We start from the raw sequence: 23,242 nt of genomic DNA on the forward strand, positions 1-23,242 counted from the left end.
AAGGTTTAATCAACGCAACAGGTCTTTCTGCGAGAAATCAGAGGGGAAATGAGCAGGGGGAAAGGGAAGCCTGCCTGGGGGGTGCGCGGAGGCGGATGCTCGCACTCTCCAGCCGGGGGCGGCCTCGCGGGAGGGGAGGAGCGGGGCCCCGGCCCCGGTAGGGGGCGCCGCAGCGCCGCACTGCAGCAGCCCGGCGGCCCCGCCGGGCAGTGCTCGCGTCCTGCCGCAGTCCCTCGGCCGCTAGTCGGAGCGAGCGCGAGCGCGGAGACCCCGGCCGCCCCGCCAGCGCCGGCCGCCGCCGCCGCCGCGATCGCAGCCCAGCAGCTCGGAAGCGCCACCGCAGACGGGGCTGCGCAGCGTGGGAGGGCGAGCGGTCCCGGCGGGCCGATCCCGAAGTTGCAGGGGACAGCGGCTCTGCCGGGCCTGGAGAGTGTGAACAGGTGAGTGTCACGCACGTGCCCAGTTGGCTCTTTCCGGATGACTTCCTGCAGCCCCTTCCGAGGCCCTGAACGCTCGGCCTCTGGGGCGGTCCTCCTGGTCACGGGGTGCGCCCAGGGCGCCTTTGGGGGTCGCCGAGAGGGAGCTGTGAGCGCTGGCGCCCTCCGTCCGAGCTGCGTGCGACCGAGAATGCCCTTTTGACTTAGGCTGCGTTTGCTCCCTAGGTGGAGAGCGAGTGACCTGCCGTCCACAAGCGGCTTGCTTGTTTATCGCTGCAGGATACCTGTTGCTTTCAGAGCAGTGCCATAGCCAGGGGTCTTAATTATCCTCGTCCCTGTGTGTGCCGCGTAAGATGAGGGAGAATTCCTGGTAGTGAGACCAGGAAAACTTGATTTCAGATCCAGGGGAAGGGGCAGCCCAAAGAGGATCTCATCCCAAAGACCAGGCTAGATTCTTTGCTTCCCTAGACACCTGAACTTGATTTTGATGAGACCCTAAACAAAGGAGTTAGAAAAACCAATACCTTATAAAGATGCTTGCTTTTTTTTTCCAAGTGGAAGTAGAAAGCATGGACCTTGATAAGTATAATAGTCTTGGGAATGAATTTACTATGAATAAATATGAATAAATCATTGTTTTTAAATAAATAAGAAAATCAAGTTACTATTGAACTAAATGCCATAGGTTTATTGGATTGTAAGTTCCTTGACGGTGGCCACGTTCGTTTTGATATATGATTGTATATGATTAGCATAAATGTGGAATGAAATCAATGCATGCATTAATAGTAACACAGAATTTGGAGGCTAGCTTCTTTTTGTCTTCTTTCTAACTTTCTTTTGGTATTTTTTTGTTTAGTAGAAAAATCCCTACACGTTTAATCTCCTAAATATCTAGGTGTGATTTTAGCTTTAAGAATGATAGGATATGGGAAGTTTTTGTCCTAATAAAGCACTGTCCATGTAAAAAGTGAATGGCAGTTTCTAGACTCAGCCAGAATATTTCCGCACAACAACATGAAAACAAATGTTTTCCTAGATCCATGTTATGGAAAGTCTTGGATTGCTAATTATTTCGAATATCAATGACCTGGCAACAGGTCACCTTTTAAAACAATTTACACGTTTATCTTTGTTCTCTATCTTTGTCAAATGTAAGAAATACATTTTCTCATGTGAGAAATAAAACGTTGAAAGATATATGTCAGTTTTGTGTTTTCCTTTAAGGGGTTTTTCTAAACATAACGTAAGATTGACAATAACAAGCTGTGTCTTTATTAGATTATATATGAAAAATTTAACCCACACAATTTCTCTTTCTTATGTGAAATTCCTGTGCCTCTGAGGTCATTTAGGAGTTACTGAAAAAATGTGACTTAACAATTTTTTTTAATATGATAGCTACTTCCATGAAGCATAAATCAGCTAGTAAATTATTTGGATTTTATGTGCATGGGAATGAACGGTTTTGCATGAAATAACAAATTGTTGTTTACACGAGTTCCAGACACTTGAATGTTCTATGTATCAAAGGAATGCTTGCAATTCTTATGTGGACTTTATTTAGTGAATATATCTTAATAGATTATGCTTCCACGATGAAGCACGGAACCTTAAGCAGAGACTTTTTTTTTTAATGAATGTGTATAAAATGACAAATAATGAATTCTTTTATCTTTAGCCAAAAGTGTGGGACTGGACAAATTACAGATGTTAAAGCTTCTGGGTTTTGTACTATTAATGGTCACTAAGTATTTTTTTCATTATTGAGGGTGAGATAAACAGCAGCCAATGTTAATGTTGTCTTTTCGTCCTTTAGATGAAGCTTTGGCATTTGGAAATCTTCCTTCTTCACCAAAACTTGTGAGGCACGAGTGGATGGCTTAGATGTCTAACGAAGGAAGCAATTACATGTTAATGTCTTGGTAGAAATGCTTTCTCAGAAGGACATTTACTCTTTCCTTTCTCTGGAGAAGCTCTTTAAAAAAAATTTGTACATGCCAAAACACTGGTGGAAACAGCCCAGATAGAGACTTGAAAGTGAAGTCTTGTGTTTAGCTCGGACACATTGACCACAGAAGTTCAGAATCATGTGGACGATGTGAGCCTTGATGTGAGTGACTGCACCAAAATGCAACCGCAGTGCCCGGATAAAGAAGAGGAAGAATCTCAGGGAACTTTTGCTGGGTCATTTGTCAGGTCGCATCTCAAGGGGCGAAGGTAGTGGATGCCACGTTTTTAGAGTGATCGAAATGGCAAGTGCAGGAGGAGAGAGCTAGGGATGGTGAAGAGGGAAGGTGAGGGTCAGACAAACATAAACAAGAACAGACGTCCCGGGAAGAACAAGGGGAGATGTGGGGTCTCGTTTTCCTAGAAAGTACACGTCTGAGATGGGGCAAAGTTTCCCAGTAGCTGCTAGGCTGCTTGAAGGGCTTTGAGTGAAAGAAAAGAAAAAGTTGACTTAATGCCCTTCCTCCCTCCATACCTGGAAGTGGTAAATTGGACACAGGATGGCTGTTAGATAGTTGTCTGATCATAAGGAAGGATTCCTGTGATGGCTGGGGGATTTTTTTCATTGACCCCAAGGCTCTTTCCAACTTTATATTTCCATGGTACTAACAACCTCGATGTCAAACCCAAAGCATCCATTTATATAAAACGTGCTTACATTGTACATAATGTCATTTCCCAAGTGTTAGGACAGTATCATAAATAATTTACCTGATGCTGTCATAGAAAAGGAATCAGAAGTCAGCACGTGGCATTTATCTTTTGTGTACGAGGGCATTGTGCCCAGAAAAATAGAAAAATATAATCTACACTTTGTAAGTCAATCCCTGGAACAAAGTTATCTGTCACATGACTTGACCATGTGATGCAGTGTGAAATGCAACAGTGTTACAGTGATGTTGGCTAATATGAATGTTTACCATTCAGCCCAAAGGGAAATAGCCACCCAAATGTGAATCTGTCCATCGTGTGTGTGTCTGCTGGATGTTTACAGACACGTGGTAAATACATGCATTCATATACTTCAAGTGTTTTTTATCGAATACTGGCAAAAACCCCGTTCTTTGAGGAAGTACTTTTGAAAATGCTATCTTGTGTAAAAATGTGTATGTTTTAGAACCAAACAGATCTAAGTGCAAGTCCTGCCTGGATCTATCATTTATTAGTTGAATGGTTTACAGTAAACTGCTCCAGCCTTCTCACAGAACGATGGTGAAGATCTCCAGAGAAGATGCTGATCCAGTGAAAGGTGCTGGCATATAGGGGATGCTTAACAGACAGGACCCTCGTTCTCCGGTCATTTATGAATTCCCAAATCTCTACTGTTTGCAGATTTACAATGATATGGTGAATCCACAGACTGGGACCAAAAAAGATCTTCTCAGCTCTTTAATTTGAACCACAGTGAACTGTCTGCCAACACCCGGCATGGCTAAAAGTGCAGAGGTCAAACTGGCAATATTTGGAAGAGCAGGCGTGGGCAAGTCAGGTAAGATTTTTGTGCTGGTTGCTGTAGTGTGTTTGTGTGTCTTTGCTACTGTGCTCTGTTACTGACCGACTGAGCGGAGGGTGGTCTCCTGTGTTGTTCTTCTAGATAAAGCCTCTTTCTCTTTAGCTAGAATTTTCATTTTGTGTAACCAGATTTTACGTCCTCTTTTTCTTCTTTAAGGTAAAGTAGCTCTGCTGGTAATGCATGAGGCAGTGGGTACAGCATGGGTCATGGTGTTCTGAGGAAGGATGTGAAACCTCCAAAGAAATCAGATTGTAGAAATTTTAAAAATTACGTTTGTGCTTTTTTCTCTCCACGAGATCCTGAGGGGCCAGTTTAATAGCTCATCAATCTTGATATTCTCAGCGACCGGCTCAATGTCAAGTATGTGTTGGGTGCTGAATAAATGCTTGCTGAGTGAATATATCTTTACAAGACACAGAATTGTATTATCACCCAAAACTTCTAAATTTTGGGGACGATTGGTGGACACTGAGGCGTGCATGACCTCAAGAAAGACAAGAGCTGTTGCCAGCGCCTCTGGGGTGAGTTTAAACGAGCAAATTGTGGCTTTTATTAGTTATCCAGAGGCTTTTTCATTCTACGCCTGAGTTAAGGTTGACAGACCTTTAAGTGTAAGGGCGGGCGAAATGGTGCAAGCGAAAATGTATCTAATCTAATTTGAAAAAGGTGTCTCAGGTTTTATAATTAAAGAAGGTTAAGGAGATGTTGCTGAAATGTCGGGGCAACATGACTTGTCAGATAACGTTGCTTTGATCTCTTGCTAGAGGATAGACCCCTAATTGACTTGGCACACTGAGCTTTGGGTTCTCAAGAAAGGACTCAAACAGACACCTCGTGGGTGTGTGTTTGGGGAGGGAAACCCGTTTGGATCATCCAGTGTGACAGATAATCCACATAATCTCAAGCAAACACACGTGAGCAGCTTTTAACGTGACCATCCTCTCTTTCTGAACCAGCTCTCTGGTATAATCTCAGCAGGAGACCTTCCCTATTTTGAGTCTCTCTCTCTCTCTCTCTCTCTCTTCCTTTGATTTTCTCAAGAGGGCTGTTTTCTGCCATCACCTTTTTCTTCAACTTGCTGCTTGCTCTGGCCTCTGGCAGAAACTGAGCACACAAAATAGATCGCTGGCAGGGCTAAGAAACTGACAGTCCTCACAAGATTGAAGATCATTAAACTCCTCCCTATTAACCTCCTCCTCTGTGCTTCCTGATGGCGTGAGAACCTAATTTCTGTGGCTGGTAGAGGGATCTGGAGAATGAGGAAGCTGTTCCAATGAGTGGAGGGTGAGGGCGGGGGAGTGTGTGGGAGGCCTGTCTGCCAACAATAGCTGCTCTAAGGTTCTCGCAAGCGAGGGGGTCTCCCCCTAGAGCGAGCGTGCTGTTTAATTCAATCATTCAAAATATAACACAGGCAAGAGGGGACGGAGGATTTTTAACCTTGTATCATTTACCAAAGTAAACTCTATATGATTTGAAAAGTGAAACATAAAAATAAAAATTCTGTTGACAGAGCCACTTGGCTGTAGGCACTGTAGACCCGCCCTTTCCCTCTGTAGGAGCTCAGAGCCAGCTGGATATCTCCTTCTCTCAAGGTTGGTCCATCAGCCTGAGCTTAGACCTCGGTTTCTTTTGTCTTCCCCCAAATTATTTCAATGATTGTTCCAATGATTCCTCTCATTCTCTACTGACCTTCTCCCTTGAGCATTTCTTTGCCCACTGATCCATCTTTTTCTTTTCCCTAAGCTTATTGAACGTGGGCTCTGCCCTCACTGTCTTTAACTTTTTTTAACCTCCCATTCGTGGCTTAAAACATGGCCGTCTTCCATGGTGATCATGCTGCTGGAATTGCCCTTGCTCAGGTCCCCCCAGATCAATAACCAACCAATCCAATGAGTATTTCCCAGTTCTGGGCTTGTGACCATTCAACACAACCGCTTCCTCTTTCCTAAAACCCCTTCCTTCCCAGGCTCCCGTGACATCACACTCCTTGGCTTTCCTACCACCTCTCCATTGACCCTAAGCAGTCGTCTTCATGGGTTGCTTTCTATTGGCCCACCTCTCAAACATCAGGGCTCCCCGAGTTCTGCATACCATCCTCTTGTCTTCTCACTCCATCTACTCTCCCTAGAGGTGAGTCCTCACACCCAGAGCCGAAGATAAGACCTACCCACAGAGTCTAAGTTCTGCTGACCTTGATTTTAATCTATGGGAAATGCAGAAGTTGAACTTGATCATTAAGGAAGACCTTTCCAGCTTCTAAAACCCTGTGATTCTTGATGAACGAATCTTCTTTGGACTGGCTTCTTTATTCACCTTCCATACATTCTACCACGTGTGTTTATTTTCATTTAGGTGAAAACAACAGCGTAGACTACACGCCTTTAAACAATTTCCTTTCTCTCTGTCATCTGTAGACAGACTGTGTTTTCCTATTTCAACATCAGACTGTTTGCCTGAGACCATGTAACCACACCTCACATTTACAAAGTAGTACCAGTCTGACTTCTGCGTGGGAGACAGTCTGGAGACCTTTTCCCATAGCTCAGTGAGAACAGCCACAGAGTACTTCAAATCTATCAACTTTGAAACCAGACCTTAGCAGTATTGAACTCATGTTTATTCTAGTTCTTTATTCATACAGATACATCATTTTCTCATTGTCTCCCACATTTGCCTTCCTGTTGTACAGATTGTTATCTGTCTTATAAGTGACTTTTGTTTTTTTAAGTCTGCAAGGAATTATACCTGTTGGCATGTGGCTCCAGCTCCTTACTCACTCACATGCCTCCCCAAAATGGTCATGATCTTCCTGTGGGCTTGAACAATCCATTTCTCTTCGAACGCCCAGCAGGAGAGGTATTCCTGGGAAGGGGGCGGCAGCTTGTGGCTTTGAAGCGGTAGAAACTGAGCATCTCTGATCTGAACCTGGGTATGTGTGTGCGAATTGCTTCAGAGGCTGCAAGTGTTACTTTGTTAATCTACTTTTCCTCACACTCAAGACTAAATTGGAATTTGAGGTAAATAATACCATATTGTCCTTTGCTAACTAACAGAGGGCAGGATGCCCTGGAGTCAAGAACAGGAGCCCTGGGGTCACACTGTTAGCTCTGACTCCCTGTTCTACGCTTTATCAGCTGTGTGAACTTGGCAACTTTGACAAGACACTTAAATCCTCAATTTCCGCACTTCTACAAAGAATATAATAGTGCCTATCTCAAAGAGTTGGTGTTGGGATTGAATGAGTTATTACATGCAACTGTTTTAAAATAGCTCCAAGGCACATAGTAAGTGCTCAAGTATTAGCTTATATTATTGTAATTTTTCAAGATATGTCCTTTTTAATTTGTAAGTTCTCTAGGGAAAACATACAAAGATATAGTCACATTCAAGTGGGTATTTGCGTTTTCAGTAAAAGTCAGAAAACTTACAAGAAAAAAAACTCCGTATCACCAATAAGCACACCCTAAACACACACACACACACACACACACACGTTCTCTGTTTGTCTTTCTCTTAAATCCAAAGTCTGGTTAATGTCAGTTACAGCTTGACCACTGATGATCATAACAATACTTCTGCTGGCTTGTATCTTAGAAATCTTGGAAAAACAACCAGAAATACTTTGGTGCCATCAATAAATTAACACACCTTAAATTTGAAAGTGCTTCTGGTATGCGGTAGATGGCTTCCCCAGCTGGGGTAATAGATAAGCCCCCGATGTTTAAAACAGAATGTAACGTTAACCAGAAATCTTTGGTTGACAAGTTGACATCAGAAGTGTCTGCCCAGGCAGAAGTTAATAACGTGTTAATTACAAGAAGTGTGGAGTCTGTGTGTGTGTGTGTGGACTGCAGGGTGCACAGCGTCTTCTATATTGAGAGCATTCTTCTTCCTTCTGCCTAGTTTTGGCCGTTCTTGGGGTTCTGCCTTCAAGTGAGCTTCCTGGCTTAGCGAGCTTGCTGGTTTAGCGTGGTGAGCACTGTGGATTCTGCACACTATAGAGCCAAGCTTTCCCAGCCTCTTTGTCTTCTCTTGCTCCAGCAGAGTGAACGTTTACCTTTGTTGACCAAGGGCAAAGCAGCCAGTAATAACAAGGCATTATTCCTGTGCATCAGCCTCTAATGTGACCGGCTCCAAGTAACTAAAGCAAAAAGGCCTGCCATAAAACCTAGAATGCACACCCTGCTTATCTAAATGCTTCCTGAATTCACATTTTCACATCGGTAGTAAGTGTGGGAGGAGCTAAGAGAAAAAAACAGCTGAAATTTTAAATTTCCTTTCACAGTTGACATTCTCATTTTAGAATTGAAATATTGTGTGCCGTAGCTAAATGTATTTCTTGAAAGGGCTGGTCTCAAAGTTAATTGAGTAATGCTATCCTCTGACTCAAAAACCAATTGATGCACTCACCCATGAAGGCTTAAGTTCATAGACTCAGGTTGCTGGGCTAGAAGTTGGGTGCCAAACACAAACAAGCATGTGATATCATTTCCCTTGGCACAAAGAGGGCTCTTTTTTCTTCCTTTTTCTTGTTCTTGTTTGCTTTCCCCTCTCTCTCTCTCAATTATAAAAGGTTTTGAAAGGATTTTTTCGTTTTATTTTCAACTAGGACAGGGACAATTCTGATTTTAAATGTGACTTTTCAGGGGGAGAGTATAGCTGAAGCGGTAGTGCACATGCTTAGCGTGCACGAGGTCCTGGATTCAATCCCCAGTACCTCCTCTAAAAATAAATAAACCTAATTACCTCCTCCCTCCAAAATAAAAAAAAATTAAAATAATAATAAATAAATAAAATATGTTTGAAAATAAATACATATGGCTTTTCCAGTAAGCATGCTTTAACATCTATGTGTCTTTTATGGCTGAGATATGTTTACAAGATCTCACATATATTAAATAAAAATAGTAATAGCGTCTTAGGTATAGCGTCTTAGGTATGCTGTAAAGCTAACCTTTGTATTTTAGAACTTTTTCTTTACCCAGGTAGCTGTGTACCAGTCCATTCCCTTCATTCGTTCTCAATGGTGTACGTGTATGATGCTTCCTAAACATCGTTTTCAAAGTACTTCTAAAAGAAGGAGGAGAAAGATCTAGGGAATTTGGGGCATGTAAGCATCTCATCACAATCATGTAATTCTTTTTTGCATGTTTTATAAATTATATACAATACAGGCAAAATTTAATGCTAACCCATAGTATATTTGTTTGTTTGAATATAAAATGATTTTCTCCCAAAATTAGTGACTGAAATGGAGTCTTCAGGAAGATATAGCAAGTCGATCTGTGGCTCCAGTAACACCCGGGCTTCGGGTCCAGCTTCAGGACCACGAGCAGAGGAAGTAGCCTCCGCTTGTGCATCACGTGAGTGTGAGCTCTGACAGTGGTCCTGGACCTCGCTTTTTACCTACTTAAGGTGCCAGTCAGCTCTTCACGTTCTTGTTTATTCTTGTTCTAAGATTACACAGTATAACCTTAATGGGAAATTTTCTTTAAATATTTGTTTAGGTAAGAGGGGCAGATTGTGTTTTGGGTGATTGCAGAACATCCACAGCTCCTGGAAACAAGTGTGCGAGCGTGTGTGTGAAAAAGCCTTTCCTAGGTTGTCGCTGAAATTTAAAGATTACTGGAAACGAGGCCCATTGGTTCCTTGCATAGTTGGTGGTTAAAGAAATAATTGTGTTTTAATGGATTGGGCCAAAGGGAGGAAGGAGGCATTGAGACAGGTTTGGATGGGGCTGGAAATATAGCTGTTTTCTTGTGGTAAATATGGTGATGGGTTCCCTGTGGCTTTCAAGTGTTTATACCTTCCTCACCTGCAAAAATAGAAAAGCAAAAAGAGGTAAACAGCCAAAAGGAATTGATTTTCACTTCATTCCTTCACCCCAAGAAGAATAAAAGGGTGTTTTCAAATTGCAGGTGTATACCTATGGTTATGTGCAAACGTCAGACTTCTGTGCAAGGCTTAAGGCATGCTGACCTTTCTTGCATGCCCAGAAAGTAAAGCAAAGATGAGGAATGGTGCTTGTGAAGGCTCAGGAAAAGAAAAGAGAAGGAAAGAAAGAAAATGCAAGGAAAAAAAATCATCAGAATTGGTTGTTTATTGGTGGGTAAACATTTTGTAGGTTGACAGTGACAAATTCTTAAGCTTTCCTCTTAAGATAAATATAATTAGGAAGGAAACAATACTGGAAAACAAGACAAAACAAAATCAAGAACCATTTTTCAAAGCCAAAAGGCCATGTCTCTGTCCCTGCTTCTTTTCTATTGAAATACATTATTAAAATTCAATTGTCCTTTATTTTTAGCTGATGGCTAATTTATTCATGGAACTATTTCCCTGCAGTTAATTATCAGTCACCAACTGGTTCCATTTTGATCTTGACTTGTTTTCTTGGCAACTGACAAAGACTGACTGTGAGAGAAGGGAGTGAAGAAAGTTGTAAATCATCCTTGTAATTCCCCTTTTTATTACTGGTATTTCTCCAACTTATGGGTTTGGGGAAATCAGCCAAATTTTCAAGGTGGTACCGGCCTTGAAGCCAAAATTCCAGTGCAAACGCATCCCTGTTGCTACAGCTGCCTTTGAGAATTAATGTGGTTTCAGAGAAACAGGCATAATTTCTTCCATGCCATTAAAAATGAAAGAAGCTATATTAAGACAAGGCAGTCTGAAATAGGTGATTTCAGCCTGGGATAAGCAAATATGTAAAACTCCTATACATATGTATGAGAAATATATATATATGAGAGAGATTCTCACCTAGATCACCCAGCTTCTTGGAGCCATAGGCAAGGCTAGAATCCAAGTTGCTGACTGTGCAAGGCTTTTGCAACTTCGCCACTAAATGTTTCTCATTTTGTAATCAACCTGTTCTTTTTCACATCCTTTCAAACACTTTATGTTAGGAAACAAAATGATCATTTGTAATATGAACTTTGCATATAAAAAAAACCCTAATGAATTCTATTTTTATAAGAAATTTCCAGTAATCAATGAATTACCAATGCATGATAAAGTCCCTTGGGAGTCCTGGGTGTGTAGCCAATCCATACAGCCGAGATTCTCAACAACCTGTATGTATAGGAAAGCTCCCCTGTAATGTACTGCTCCATTTCTTTTAGCTTTGGATCAAGTGTAAGAAGACTGATGAATCATCTTCTGCTAAAGAATACATTTTTCGTTGTTATCAAAAGAGAGTATGATGCACTATGTTCTGTAGTGTCATCTAATGATTTAAAACAGCACCCAGCTGAACTGACTGAAAGGACTGGGGTTGAAACTTCTTCATCCCACCTATGTCTCTCTTTTTATTTATCTGTCAAACGATACATTTATTTGCTTTTTTTTTTTATTTTAACAGTGATGCAGGTCAAATAGGCTGTGAAGGTACTTGGAAAAATTACACGTGTGATTAGCATATGGTCCTAATACTTTCATGCTGTCATTATTGAAATTCAGGTGGTTCTTCCCCTGTGTTCCTTAACATTTATGTCTGGAAAAGCAGTACAGTCAGTTCTCTGGCTGTCCATCACTGGAGGCCGGATGAAACCACTCACTCCAGGGGTCAGCCGGCAGTGTTCCTGCACTGAGTATGTAAGATTACAGACTTTCCAGAGGTTGTAGATTCTATGCTGAAGAAATTTGCACTTTCAAATTTGTGAAGGAAATAGACATTGAGTCAGGGTGTTCTTTTAGAATCAGTATATAAAGGGGTCAAAAAGGGAGGAGCGTTTAGGAAAATAATTTGGATTTATGCCTTATTGGAGAAGGAAGTCTGGCTTATTATAGAATTTTTTGATAATCAAAACTTACCCTTACTAAAAAATGAAAGCTTTACAACATGTAGATATTTTTGATGGGAAGATTTTCAAAAAAATATGTAAATATATCTACCTAGATATTTCCCTATAATCTTACACTACATTTTTATTCATTCATTCAACTATTCATTCAACAAGTATCTGTAGATCACCAACTTTGTGTTCTAGAATAGCTTGTATGTAGTACAGAATTCACTTCTATTCCAAAAAGCCAGAGTGGTAGCTGTTTCTATTTATCATTATATACCCCAAGCAGATGCAGACTGGGTCCTCAATAGAATGAATAAGAGTTAGACCATGTGGTCTATTCATGCTTTATAATTTCATCAGTAATCATATATTTTAAGCAGTCTCTTTATTGTAACCAAAGTGGGTTCCTTGTCTGCACTTGAATATTTCCAGTGACAGGAACTCAGCCTTACTGGAAATAGACCGTTCTATCCTTAGGTAACTGTATCAGTTACAGTCCTCCAGAGAAACAGAATGGAATAGAAAATACACATGATTTATATACGTATGTATGTATGTATTGGGGCTGACAAGACTGGAATCTGCAGAGAAAGGTGGTGGGCTGGAAACTCAGGCAGGAGTTAATACTGCAGTCTTGAGGCAGAATTTCTTTCGCTCTGGGAAACCTCAGTTTTGCACTAAAGGCCTTCCAGTAAATGGATGAGGCCCACCCACATTATTCAGGCTAATGTCCCTTGCTTAAGGTCAACCGATTGTAGATCTTAACCACATCTACAGAATATCTTCATAGCAACTCCTACGTTGATATTTGATTGAACAACTGGATATGGTAACCCAGCCAAATTGGTGCATTATCACAACAACTCTTCCTGTCTGTTACTTTACCTTCTTTGGACCCAAAGGCTTTTTATCAGCTTCTACTCATTGACTTCAGCCCCTTCGAGTTACACAGAGCACTTTAAATCTCTCTTCTTTATAACAGCCCCCAGTGTATTTGAAGACAGCCAGCTTGCCTCAGCCCAGGCCTCAGATTTCTCTTCCATTGCCTGCTTACTCATAGTTATTTCATTTGCTCTGCAGAGAGCATGGTTTCTAGTTGTGGAATCCTCCTTGCCGTCCCACTCCAGTGGTGCACTCCATGAAGTGTGGGTCCTGGAAATGACATTTCAGGTGTAGATCGCCCACACCAGACCAGAGCACAGCTGTGGTTTTGATACTGGATGCTTTGCTTCTGCTAGGACATTCTAAGGTCACTGTTGCTTTTAGGGTAACAGTGGGCACAGTGTTGTCTCATGGGGAGTTTAGTGCAAATGAAGTTTAAAAAAAAAAAAAATGCTATTGCTAAGTCAGATTTTCCCAAACCTATACCTGAGTGTTTGTATGTTTCATTCAGGTGTGGAAGTTAATTTTTACCCTCTTAAATATGGCTTTGTTAGATTTAATTTCTTCTTCTGGAGCCTTTTGGATCTAGCATGTGGTCACCCCTCTTTATTTTCTGTCATCTAGAAATATGTTGGTTTTGGAACATTTTAGGCCCTTCATGCTCTTATTGAATCATAGAATTTTCCATTTTGGTGTAATTTGGCTCAACAAAGTGATGAAGAATTGCAGTGAGTCTTTTGGATAATTTACAGCTAGTGAAGCCAAACGAAGTTCTTTGGCTCTCGGTGGGGACATTAACACCATATCACATTACTTCCATGTTCATTAAATAAGTTCTGTTTAGATTTGCCATAAAAGAAGGCTGTCTGGGAGGAAACCTTACAGTTATAATCCTTTGTTTGATATTTAATTTAACATTTCTTGTTTCTGTCTCACATTCTTGTCTTAGGACTCAAGGCACTCTGCTGTATAAAGTGCCTAACAGTGATCAACTTTTATTGGGCCCAGTATCTATTCTATACAGAAGGTCATTTTCCAGAAACTTATTTCACAATATGTGTGCATACTTCTGTACTGAAATAGCCGAGTTTATGTGAGGCAGATCAGAGCTGAATTTGGGAGAATTTTCTTCATTGGGTTATATCGGGAGACACCAATGCCTCAGAATCACCAGGAGGGCTTGTTAAAGTACGTGCTCCAGGTCCCCATCCCTGGAAGTTCTGATTCAGCAGGTCTCTAGGAGGGCCACAGAATTTGTATTTCTAACACGTTCCCAGACGATACGGACGCTGCTACTCCGGGGACCACATTTTGGGAACCATTGTTTAAGTTTGCTAAGTACTCAATTTCCATTTGCAATAGGTGTTTTCAGCTTTGACAAAGCATGTAGCTTTTTGTGAGCTGCATGTAATAAACACTGAGTGCCAGGCAGTGTCATGAGTACTGATAATACAGAAGGTAAATAAATCAGACAAGCTCTCTGCCCTCATGAAGCCACATTCTAGTGGCAGTAGACTAGGTGACCAAAAAATACTCTGCTGGGGCAGAGCAAATGTGAGGTTTTTTTGTGGTTCCTTAAGACTAGAAGTTTTTCATTCATTTCATAGTAGGGTAAGTTTTATTTAAAAAAAAAAAAAACCAGTGTAAGCTTCAAAACTGTTAACATCCTGAGCTTTGATTTTAAGAGGATACTTTGAGCTATTTGGCAATTGTAGGTGGGGGTTAGGCTGAACTACAGGTTAAAGGTCTGGGAGTTAAACTTGGCTGAAGACCATGATACCAGATATTCTATGGAGAGAAACTAAGCAGACCACATAGGAACTGAACCCAATAAACTTGACCTAAATAAACTTTTTAACACCATGCTCCATCAGTCAGTTAAAGCTAACGTAGAGCCAAATAATGTAAGATAGTTGTTCTTTTGGCAACATTCGGAAAAAATAGTTTTAAATTACTTGCTGACAGTTGCATTTATAAAACTTATGCAACAGTTGTATGGACAGAACTGCAATATGGAGAAAAGTTCGTAAGTTTCCACTTTGGGGGGGGTAGAAAGATAACATCTTTTTCTCAATGATGCATTTCCTGTTTTTTCCTAATATATTTTTTTAAAGTTCTCTTTTATTTTCTGCCATGGGATAGAAATTTAAGAGGTGAAGCCAAAAATAAAAAGGTAAGAATACAATTGTACATATTTCTCTGTCTGAAAAATATTTGACTTCTTTTTGCATGGAAACTCGTAAATTACAACTAACCCTAATAACTGAGCCAGTTTCCTAGTCGTTTGGCAACACATGTTGAGTCTGATGTTTTAAAGGAAGATTCAACCACACTTGGTAGGATGAGTAATGGTTATCGGTTCCAATGACTGGGAATATTTTTCCATTCAAATATTTTATATCTTGAGTCTGTTTTTCTAGCAGCGTTCCAAAAGAGGTGAAGTCAAGAGCACAGTAACCATACATTTAAATCCCTGAGTCCCCAAAACTGAACCCATGGTTTCCTTTGTCTCCTACTCATCAATTTACAAATATTGATGAAAATCCTGCTATGTTCCTAACTCTTCCATCCTCCCATCCTCCCACCATATGACCAATAAAATGTCAGTGTTTGGGGGGGAAGTCCAGAGAACTACAGAATTGTTCTTCTCTTCAGGGACCTTACTGTTTTGTGGGGCATGTATGACTTACACCTGGAAATCAGCTAGGGATAGTTTCCAGCACAATAATTGATTTGTACAAATTTTTATCTGGAAATATTTTTTAGAAAATTGCCAGAGTTGCAAAGGCAGTGCAGAGAGCTCCTGTGGACCCTTCACCTGGTGTCCCCCTAACCCCGGTGATCACACCTCATGTAACCACAGTACGGTATCAAGACCAGGAAATTGGCACGAACACAATGTCAGTTGTATGACATGGATACAACTAAGCCACAGGTCTTAGAATGACTGATTTTTGACTCAATTCAGGCTCAGGGCTGGTTTGAAAAGACAACTGGGGAGGGATTCAGAAGGAGAGCCTTCAAGAAAGGATAAATCTTATCATGAAATTTTCAAACGGTGAAATCCGATAAGCTACTCACCATTGGAAATTTACATGTTGAGGTCCGTGCAGTTTTGAGTCTTGGATTGTACACAAGGCAGCGTGCTAGCCGTCTAGTTCAGGCCATAAATGCTGTAAGAGTCAATGGCGGGAAGAGAAATCAATAAGAAGTACTTGGGGAGGCCTTGAAGGGAGGCAGTGAGACTGAAATACTGTAAGTTCAGCGGGATTTTGATGGTGAGGAGTGAACCAACATCCCCTCTCATTTCTTCTCTTTCAAACTTATGATGCTTTCTTCATTACCAATTCACATATGTCATCAATATTGGAATCAGAAGGGGAAAGAGGACAACCAGGTGGTACAGGAAAGGGGTAAGAACTAAATGACGCTGAGGGAGGGAGAAGAGCTTTGGAGATCCTGCTGATTCAGTTGCAGGAGACGCCCTTTTAAAGCTCCCCAGAGCCAGCTCGCCAGTCCCGTTTCCTTCCAGTAGCAGGAACGTGGGTTTGAAGCCTGAGAGGCCATTTATTCACTGTGTGTGTGGTCAGCTTACTTAACTTTGGTGTACACCCGTTTTGTTTTCAGTAACGTTCACGTGATAATAATCATCTTATATTAGGGCTGTTATGCACCCAAACCAAATGAGATCTGGTAATAACCAGCAATCATGATGATTAGCTAACGCTTACAGCGTTGACTACAGGCCAACTTCCGTTATAGGACTTGACACATATGAGCCCATATAATCATCACGACTTCTTTATGAACTGGCCCTACTGTTGTCCAGTACTTTACAGCTGAGGAGCACGAAGAGTAAGTAAATCACTTGCCCAGAGTCAGACAGGTAGAGATGGAACTCCAGCAGAAGTGGGATTCAAACCCAGGCCCTTTGCCTCCGGTGTCTGTGCTTTGATCCACAGCACTCTCAAAATTTCTTACAAAATGCAGTGCAGAGTTGGCAGTGCTGAAGTTGAAGTTGAAGGCAAGTGCCTTCCTCCCCTTTCCTTCTCTTGTCTTCTCTTCCCCTGTTACTTAGGAATATTCATTTATATTAATCAATACCTACAAAAAGTATTTTACTTCACTTGAACCATCACTAGAGAAAAATGAGGCACCAAAACAGAGAGAACTATGATGAGACTACCAAGAGATCTTAGAGCCTTCTATTACAGTGTTCTGTAGCTCCGTTTTTAAAATAATATTTCTAGTCCAAATTCTGCCTATGATTTCATGCTAAAACCTCTTATTGGGCTTTTGAGGAGCAGCAGTATGTGAAGGAGGTGTTGAAGGGGGAGGATGGAAGTTGTAAAGAAAGATGGAGGAGCTCAACATGTAATATGTGAAAAATGTGGAGCGGAAAGGGAGGATACATGAATAATTTGACCTGGAAAAGCCCCAAAAGCAAAACTCAGAAGCTATTTTAAAATGTCAAAGTCCTAGATGTCAATATTAAAAAAGATATATCATCAAGTCAAAAATTTTAAATGATGGGATGTGTTAAAAATATTGGACTGCAGAGATTTTCTTTATTATTTATCACAATAGGAGGATGTTTTTTTCCTTTGCTGAAATACAAGATGTTCTTGTGAACCAAGTAGCTGGAAGAATCAGGCTCCTACACAGGGCAAAATGCCAGGAGGCTTCAAACATTTCATGAGGGCAGATTGGGTAGGATTGGATCCCATCAGATAACTGGAGATCTTTTATCTGCTATGAATAATTCATGAGTAATTATTGCTGGAGACTTCTGGGTCAATAAATATTGTTGAAGATTATGGTACTCCTCATAAATGCGAAGGACCGCTGTCATCACCGTTGATGATTGTTTTTGATTCCGTAACTCATTATTCAAAATTACATTATGGCGATACTATTCTGGGTGAATAATTAGCATAAACAATTATTGCCTTGATGGCAAAATGGAAAAACTTGTAGTTTTCTCGGGACATTTTTTCAGATTCAGTTAAAAGGAAGCTTTGTTCGGTACAAATTAAGAAATTCCTCAGACCAGCCTTCACAGGAAAATATGAGGTTTTGTAAATGTGTTTCATTTCAGGTGTAATGAAACAAGATTCTTTTTATTATTGTTTATTTATGCAGTGTAGCATTGACACAGTTAGTAAACACTTCTCTCTTACTTGGCCACCTACAGTATAATCATTATAATCTCTCATGTACCCTTGTCTATCTGCTCAGTCAAGTCTATTTAGTCCTGGCATCTCGTGCCGAATTCTAATATCATTCACACTATTGATAGGTTTTATTTCTAAAGTGCTCTGGTTTGAATGGCTCAAAAACTCCTGTAGAGTAATTTTATTACAACAAAAGGATTTCATTTTACTGAGGGACAAATGCAGACCAAAAGAAAGAACTTGCCACAAAATATCAAGTTCATTTTCATCTAAGAATGCTTTTTCTATAAAGATGTGTCGATAAAGTTAGAAACAAAACTGAATTCTTCAAGTTCCACATTTTAAAGATACTGGACTAGCCATTAGATTAAATGAGAGAATTTTCAAATCACCATTTTTATTTGATAAGTGTGTGTATGTGAGCGTGTGTGTTTGTGCTGGCCAAGAGTGCACTCCAGAAAATCAGACCCTAAACTAAATATGAACGGCAGTGTTTTCTGCATTTTTTAAAGGTATGGAACATTTTTAGATACTAATGGGCTTACTAGTAAGTCTCTATTTAGTCTCATATTTAGCGTTTTAACTCCATATGTGGCAAACACTGGTCTAGAATATAGGAATATAAGAAAAACATGTAACTGGCTCTACCCTAGGAGTAGAGAGTTGTAGTCAGAATGGGAAGGTTGAAATAGCAGGTGGTAGATGTATCTACAGGCAGGGAAAAAAAAATCTTGTAATAACCTTTAACAAAAAAGAATATGAAAACAAATATATGTATATATATGCATGGCTGGGACATTATGCTATGTACCAGAAATTGATGCATTGTAACTGACTATACATCAGTTTAAAAAAAAGATATTGGCTCCTTATACGGGTGCTCAGTTTGAGTCATGCTAACTGGCGCCCCAGGATAGCGCAGGGTGTTGTGTCCTTTCTCTCTGTGTGTCTTCGCCGGTGCACGCACTGAACACAGACGGCCTAGAGACCGCTGCTCTGTCTCAGTCGGTGGAGCCAGGCGTTCATACAGCTCGGGGCTGACTTTCCAAGATGATTGCAATCAGCTTCTGATGTTCTCTTGCTGAGGTTTGCAGGCCCATAAACAACAAATAATAAGAATGGTTTGCTTTCTATAATGCCAGGCACTTTACAAAGCATTCTGTTTATATTATGTCATAGTTCACCGCAACACAAGGAATGTCGGTCTTGTTATAATTTCTCTCTTCCAGATGAGGCTCGGAGAGGTTTAAAACTTGCCCAGAGTGTACATGTTGTAAGTGGCAGAGCCAGAACTTAAACCCCGTCGTGCTGACCCCAAGTGCCAGCTCTTGTCTGTTTCACGCCCCGCTCCTACTATTCCCGTGGAGAAGAGCTCAGTGTTCTCTGGCAATGTCAGTCACAGAACGCAAATGTCTCCCAATTGATTCACATTGAACTATTTGTGATCCATGAGATTCTCATCGGTCTCCCAAAGAGGCTGCATTTTGTGACACCTGCTGGTAACTCTAATGCGTTTACCAGTAGCCCAGTAGCCAGACTTCTGGGATTCAAATCCCTGCTGTGCTAGAATGTAAATTACAGAATGCAGACATCGGTGTGTGTTTTGATCAGTACAATAACTTCATTACCCAGACTAGGGCTTGACGCACGAAGGTGCTAAGTGTTTGGTGAGTAAAAGGCTGCTTCAGTTGGCATTGCAAGTATTAAGTGGAAGAATCCATGATCCTACTTAGAACAGTGCCTGACAACTAAGTGCTCAATCAGTGTGAGCCATTGTTCTTCTATATGAGATTGAAGCCCTTGGTCTGTGGTCGAATAGGCCTGTGATCCTTTGAGATGCCAGCGATGAGGAGGTTTGGTTATTTTATGATGAGAACTTTTCTCTCTCCTTCCTGGCTTTTCTCCTTTCTCTCCTCATTCTCACCTAGGATGTTTTATTTCAGTGGCAGCAATTAACGATTACATGGTATTTATAAACTATAAACTGTGTCATGGATGCTTAAGGATAACCTCTCCTCTCCAGTAATAATTATGTATAAAATACCTTTCTCTGAATGAATTACTGACAGTAATTGGGGAATCGGCACTTCTAAAGGTCTTTAGAAACCATTTCTCAGCCCAGAGAGGGGGCATAGGTTTTGTTTTTAGTGTAAACTAGATGCTCATGAATCATCAAAACTTTCCCTTCACTTACGGGTTTACTTGATTTAATTCAGTATATTTTTGGTGCAAGGTCCACCGTCTTGGTAGCAGAGACCTGGCTGGCCTTTATACCATGGCTTTAAACTCGATCACAATTGCTAATATGAAGCCCAAGTGTAGGGCTTCATCTGTTGGAAAAATACTTACTCAGGGGAAAAGAATGGTTAAGACAAGGTGTAATTTTCTAGCGTATGTGTGCCAACCTTGTAACAGGCTGATAATGTTAATTATCTCCATCCAGGAAGCCAGGGTCATCTCTTTTGTACAAAAGCTCTGCTGGGGCAGAACGAAATGTTCTTCTTTTTTCCCATAAATAAATAACAGCTTCACGGCACATCATTTCACTGGGCTGGGCGGCGTGCTTTCCCCACAGTATCCTCTTCTGCTGGGCTGCTTTCTCACTGGACTGAAGATGAATCCTGCTCACCAAATCGTTGACTAGAGAAGGCTCACTTGAAACTTGTGGGGAAACAGCCACCCCTTTCTCAGATTTTAAATGTCCCAGAAGGAGGAGGGAAGTCATGGGATCATAGTCCTCAGGTGATCAAAGCTCACCCACTCCGCTGTGAATGGGGCACGCTTGCTGCTCATTGAGCTTCATGGATGGCCGGTACGTCCCTTCCATGTGCTTGTCTGTTTAGCTTAGAGAGTATCTCACGAATACACAAAACCTACAACCATCCAACTGAGTGGCTCATTACCTGAAGTTGTGCACACATCCAATTTAAACCATGGGAACAGGAGCACAGTGGAACTGAAGCTGTGTGTCTGCTGTGGGAGGAGGATGACATATTAACCGTATCTTTATCATCCGTGATGCAACTTTTAGGTATCTGTTTGCCTCAGTTTGGCAGGCAACACAGATTTCTTCCCACCTTCTTGACTTGATCTTCTTTCGACCTCAGTTTAATTTGAGACAAATAAATGCTGAAAGATTTGTGTAATTAACTAAACCAACAGGGGAAAAAAAATCCCGCAGCCAAGTTTGCTGTGCATTAACAAGGTAAGTGGAGATGTTCCATATGCTGTAGAACCAAGATACACAATCATTTATAGAGTAGGGTGAAAACCACCTACTTAGCAGGGAAAAAAAAAAATGAGTGGGCAGAAAAGACTGAGAGATTTACAGTGACCTCTCTCTGTTGATCCAACTTTTCATTTCCTCATTAGGCACCCTTGGCATTCAGTGTGTGAGGTGCTAAGGGGAGGAGATGTGGTCCTGTGGCATTTGTACCTCATTCCATTTGGGGCAAACCTTCCATTGGACTTTACCCAAAGCACCACCCCTGAAGGCAGTGTGTGAATCTCTTCAATTCAGTCACCATCTCTAGGTGGCTAATTAGAATCTTTCCATTTCAGCACTTTATCTGCTCATTAGCTGTGACTATAACTATGTTCAGAAAGGCTAAACTCAGGTCGCTTTGCAAGCATTAATTTGAGAAGCTCTCTGGCTTTCTGGGTCCTTACATGAAACTTCTCCACAGAGTATATTCTGGAAGATAACATATGTAGATATTTCGAAAACCAAAGCAAACCAAAAAACTCTCCATTTCTGATGGATGTAAAGGGGTGACTCCTTGACTTGAGTTACCACATGCCAATCGGCAACCAGAAATTGGCCTTGCAAAGATAATAGATTTCAAGTTGGTTGTGGAAATCATTACCTGGAGAACCCAGCATCACCAGTACGGTTTTCTCTGTGGATTTCATCAAGTTCTCAGTGGTCAGGCGATCAACCCAGGATCCTGCAGCAAACAGAAGGTGAAAAAAAACGGACATAGCAAGAGATCCTGCTGGTGTCAACAGAATTGCTTTTAACCAATAAAGCAAAGTAGAACTTCTTTCTTGGCAGCTGCAAACTGGACATTGTGTGAAGCATTCCTGGAAAAGATGGGCTCCAGGCTTTTAAACAACATCGAGACTGTATATCCAGAGCCTGAATCTGAGATAATGGAATGTTATTCAAGGAGTAAAGCATTCTTAGTTCAGATTTCACTGAACACCAGTTGTTTTTTTTTTTTCAGGAGATCAGATTTCTTTTTTTTTCCCCCTAATTAAAAACATTCAGTCTAATAAAGTGGATTTCCAAAGGCATAGGTTCTGAGGGGCGAATGTATATATTTTGGCAACTGAGGAGCTGCGGACTGACTATATATAAGACAGAGTACGAAAAGGGTGTTTCAAGAGATCTGTTTCTAGTGACTTTGGAATGATCATTTATGATCATCCTTAAATGTCTTCTGCCTCTGCTCCCTTCCCAGCAGCCTGGAATGTGCCGATGAAGGGAGTCAGTGGTTGTTGTTTAGGGTCCAGCCTGGATGCTGTGAATGGTGCCAGGCGAGTGTGGACGCCCTCCAGCTGCTCTCTCTCTCTCTCTTTCGCCCTTCTGCGTATAATCTAGTATAATCCCCTGAAGTTGCCTCAAAACAGGGAAATCATCTTAAATCCTTGCACAGAGTTGGTGAGTCATTGTTTTGATTGTTCCTGTAAAGGTACTTGTTTTTTTTGTTTGTTTGTTTGTTTTTTCCTGCTGGCAAAGTGAATCTCGAATTCAAATCCTTTTGGTGGGGAGGGGTGGGAACGCATAAAATGAAAAGAAGGAAGCCTCTTTTCACCGATTCACATCTTTTCATGGTATAGTAATAACCTGAATCGTTTGCCTACCTCTGAAATTCGGAAGCATGAGAATGAACGCAGAGGAAATAATAGCCAGGTGTTCATAGGCAGGTTTCTCTCACTTGCAATGGGATTTAGAATTTCCCTTATTTACAGTATCTCTTCTCTCCAAAGAAGACCCAGAGTCAAAATGATCAGGAATGTCTCCCAGCTCTAAATTCAGCAATCTCTCTGCTCTACTGTGTTGCTGTGTGTCCATTATTATGTCCTGGACCCTCAGTTTCTAAAACTGTCATTTTAAGTTTGTCTTTCTTTGCGGGAGACAGAAGCGAAGACTCCAGTGCGGGGAGTGTGGGAATGAGAGTATAGTTAAGACTCTCACTGTGTTTGGAGAGGCAGGTATTACTCTCCAATAAAAAGAACCAGAATTCATTGGAGAAGTGATTCCAGGGCTGGGGCAGGCAAAGGAAAGATGAGAATGGAATTCTTGTGGTGCCAGAAAGTAAGAAAGTGCTGGAAAACGAGAGAGGATGGATGCAAGTCCACCAATGTGAAAGGGCTCCCAATGGCCAGAGTTGGACTAATTTGAGCAAAATAAATAACAACATAAATCCA

At 41.2% G+C, this 23,242-nt stretch overlaps 1 protein-coding gene across 3 annotated transcripts in view; it reads left to right on the top strand.

Moving 5' to 3' along the window:
• Positions 1-274: 274 nt before the first annotated feature.
• Positions 275-23,242, top strand: part of RERG (RAS like estrogen regulated growth inhibitor) — a 91,318-nt gene continuing 68,350 nt past the window's right edge. Inside the window, exons 1-2 of one of the 3 annotated variants that reach the window (XM_006192104.3) lie at positions 275-440; positions 3,780-3,936. In XM_006192104.3, coding sequence (XP_006192166.1) covers positions 3,876-3,936 — 61 coding nt within the window. In that variant the 5' untranslated portion in view covers positions 275-440; positions 3,780-3,875. Of the gene's footprint in view, positions 441-3,779; positions 3,937-9,203; positions 9,324-23,242 lie in introns of those variants that run through there. The other 2 variants (XM_006192103.3, XM_032473479.1) reach the window with 2 other exon arrangements.

Source organism: Camelus ferus, chromosome 34 (assembly GCF_009834535.1).
Source record: "Camelus ferus isolate YT-003-E chromosome 34, BCGSAC_Cfer_1.0, whole genome shotgun sequence".
In the NCBI taxonomy this organism is placed as follows: Eukaryota; Metazoa; Chordata; class Mammalia; order Artiodactyla; family Camelidae; genus Camelus; species Camelus ferus.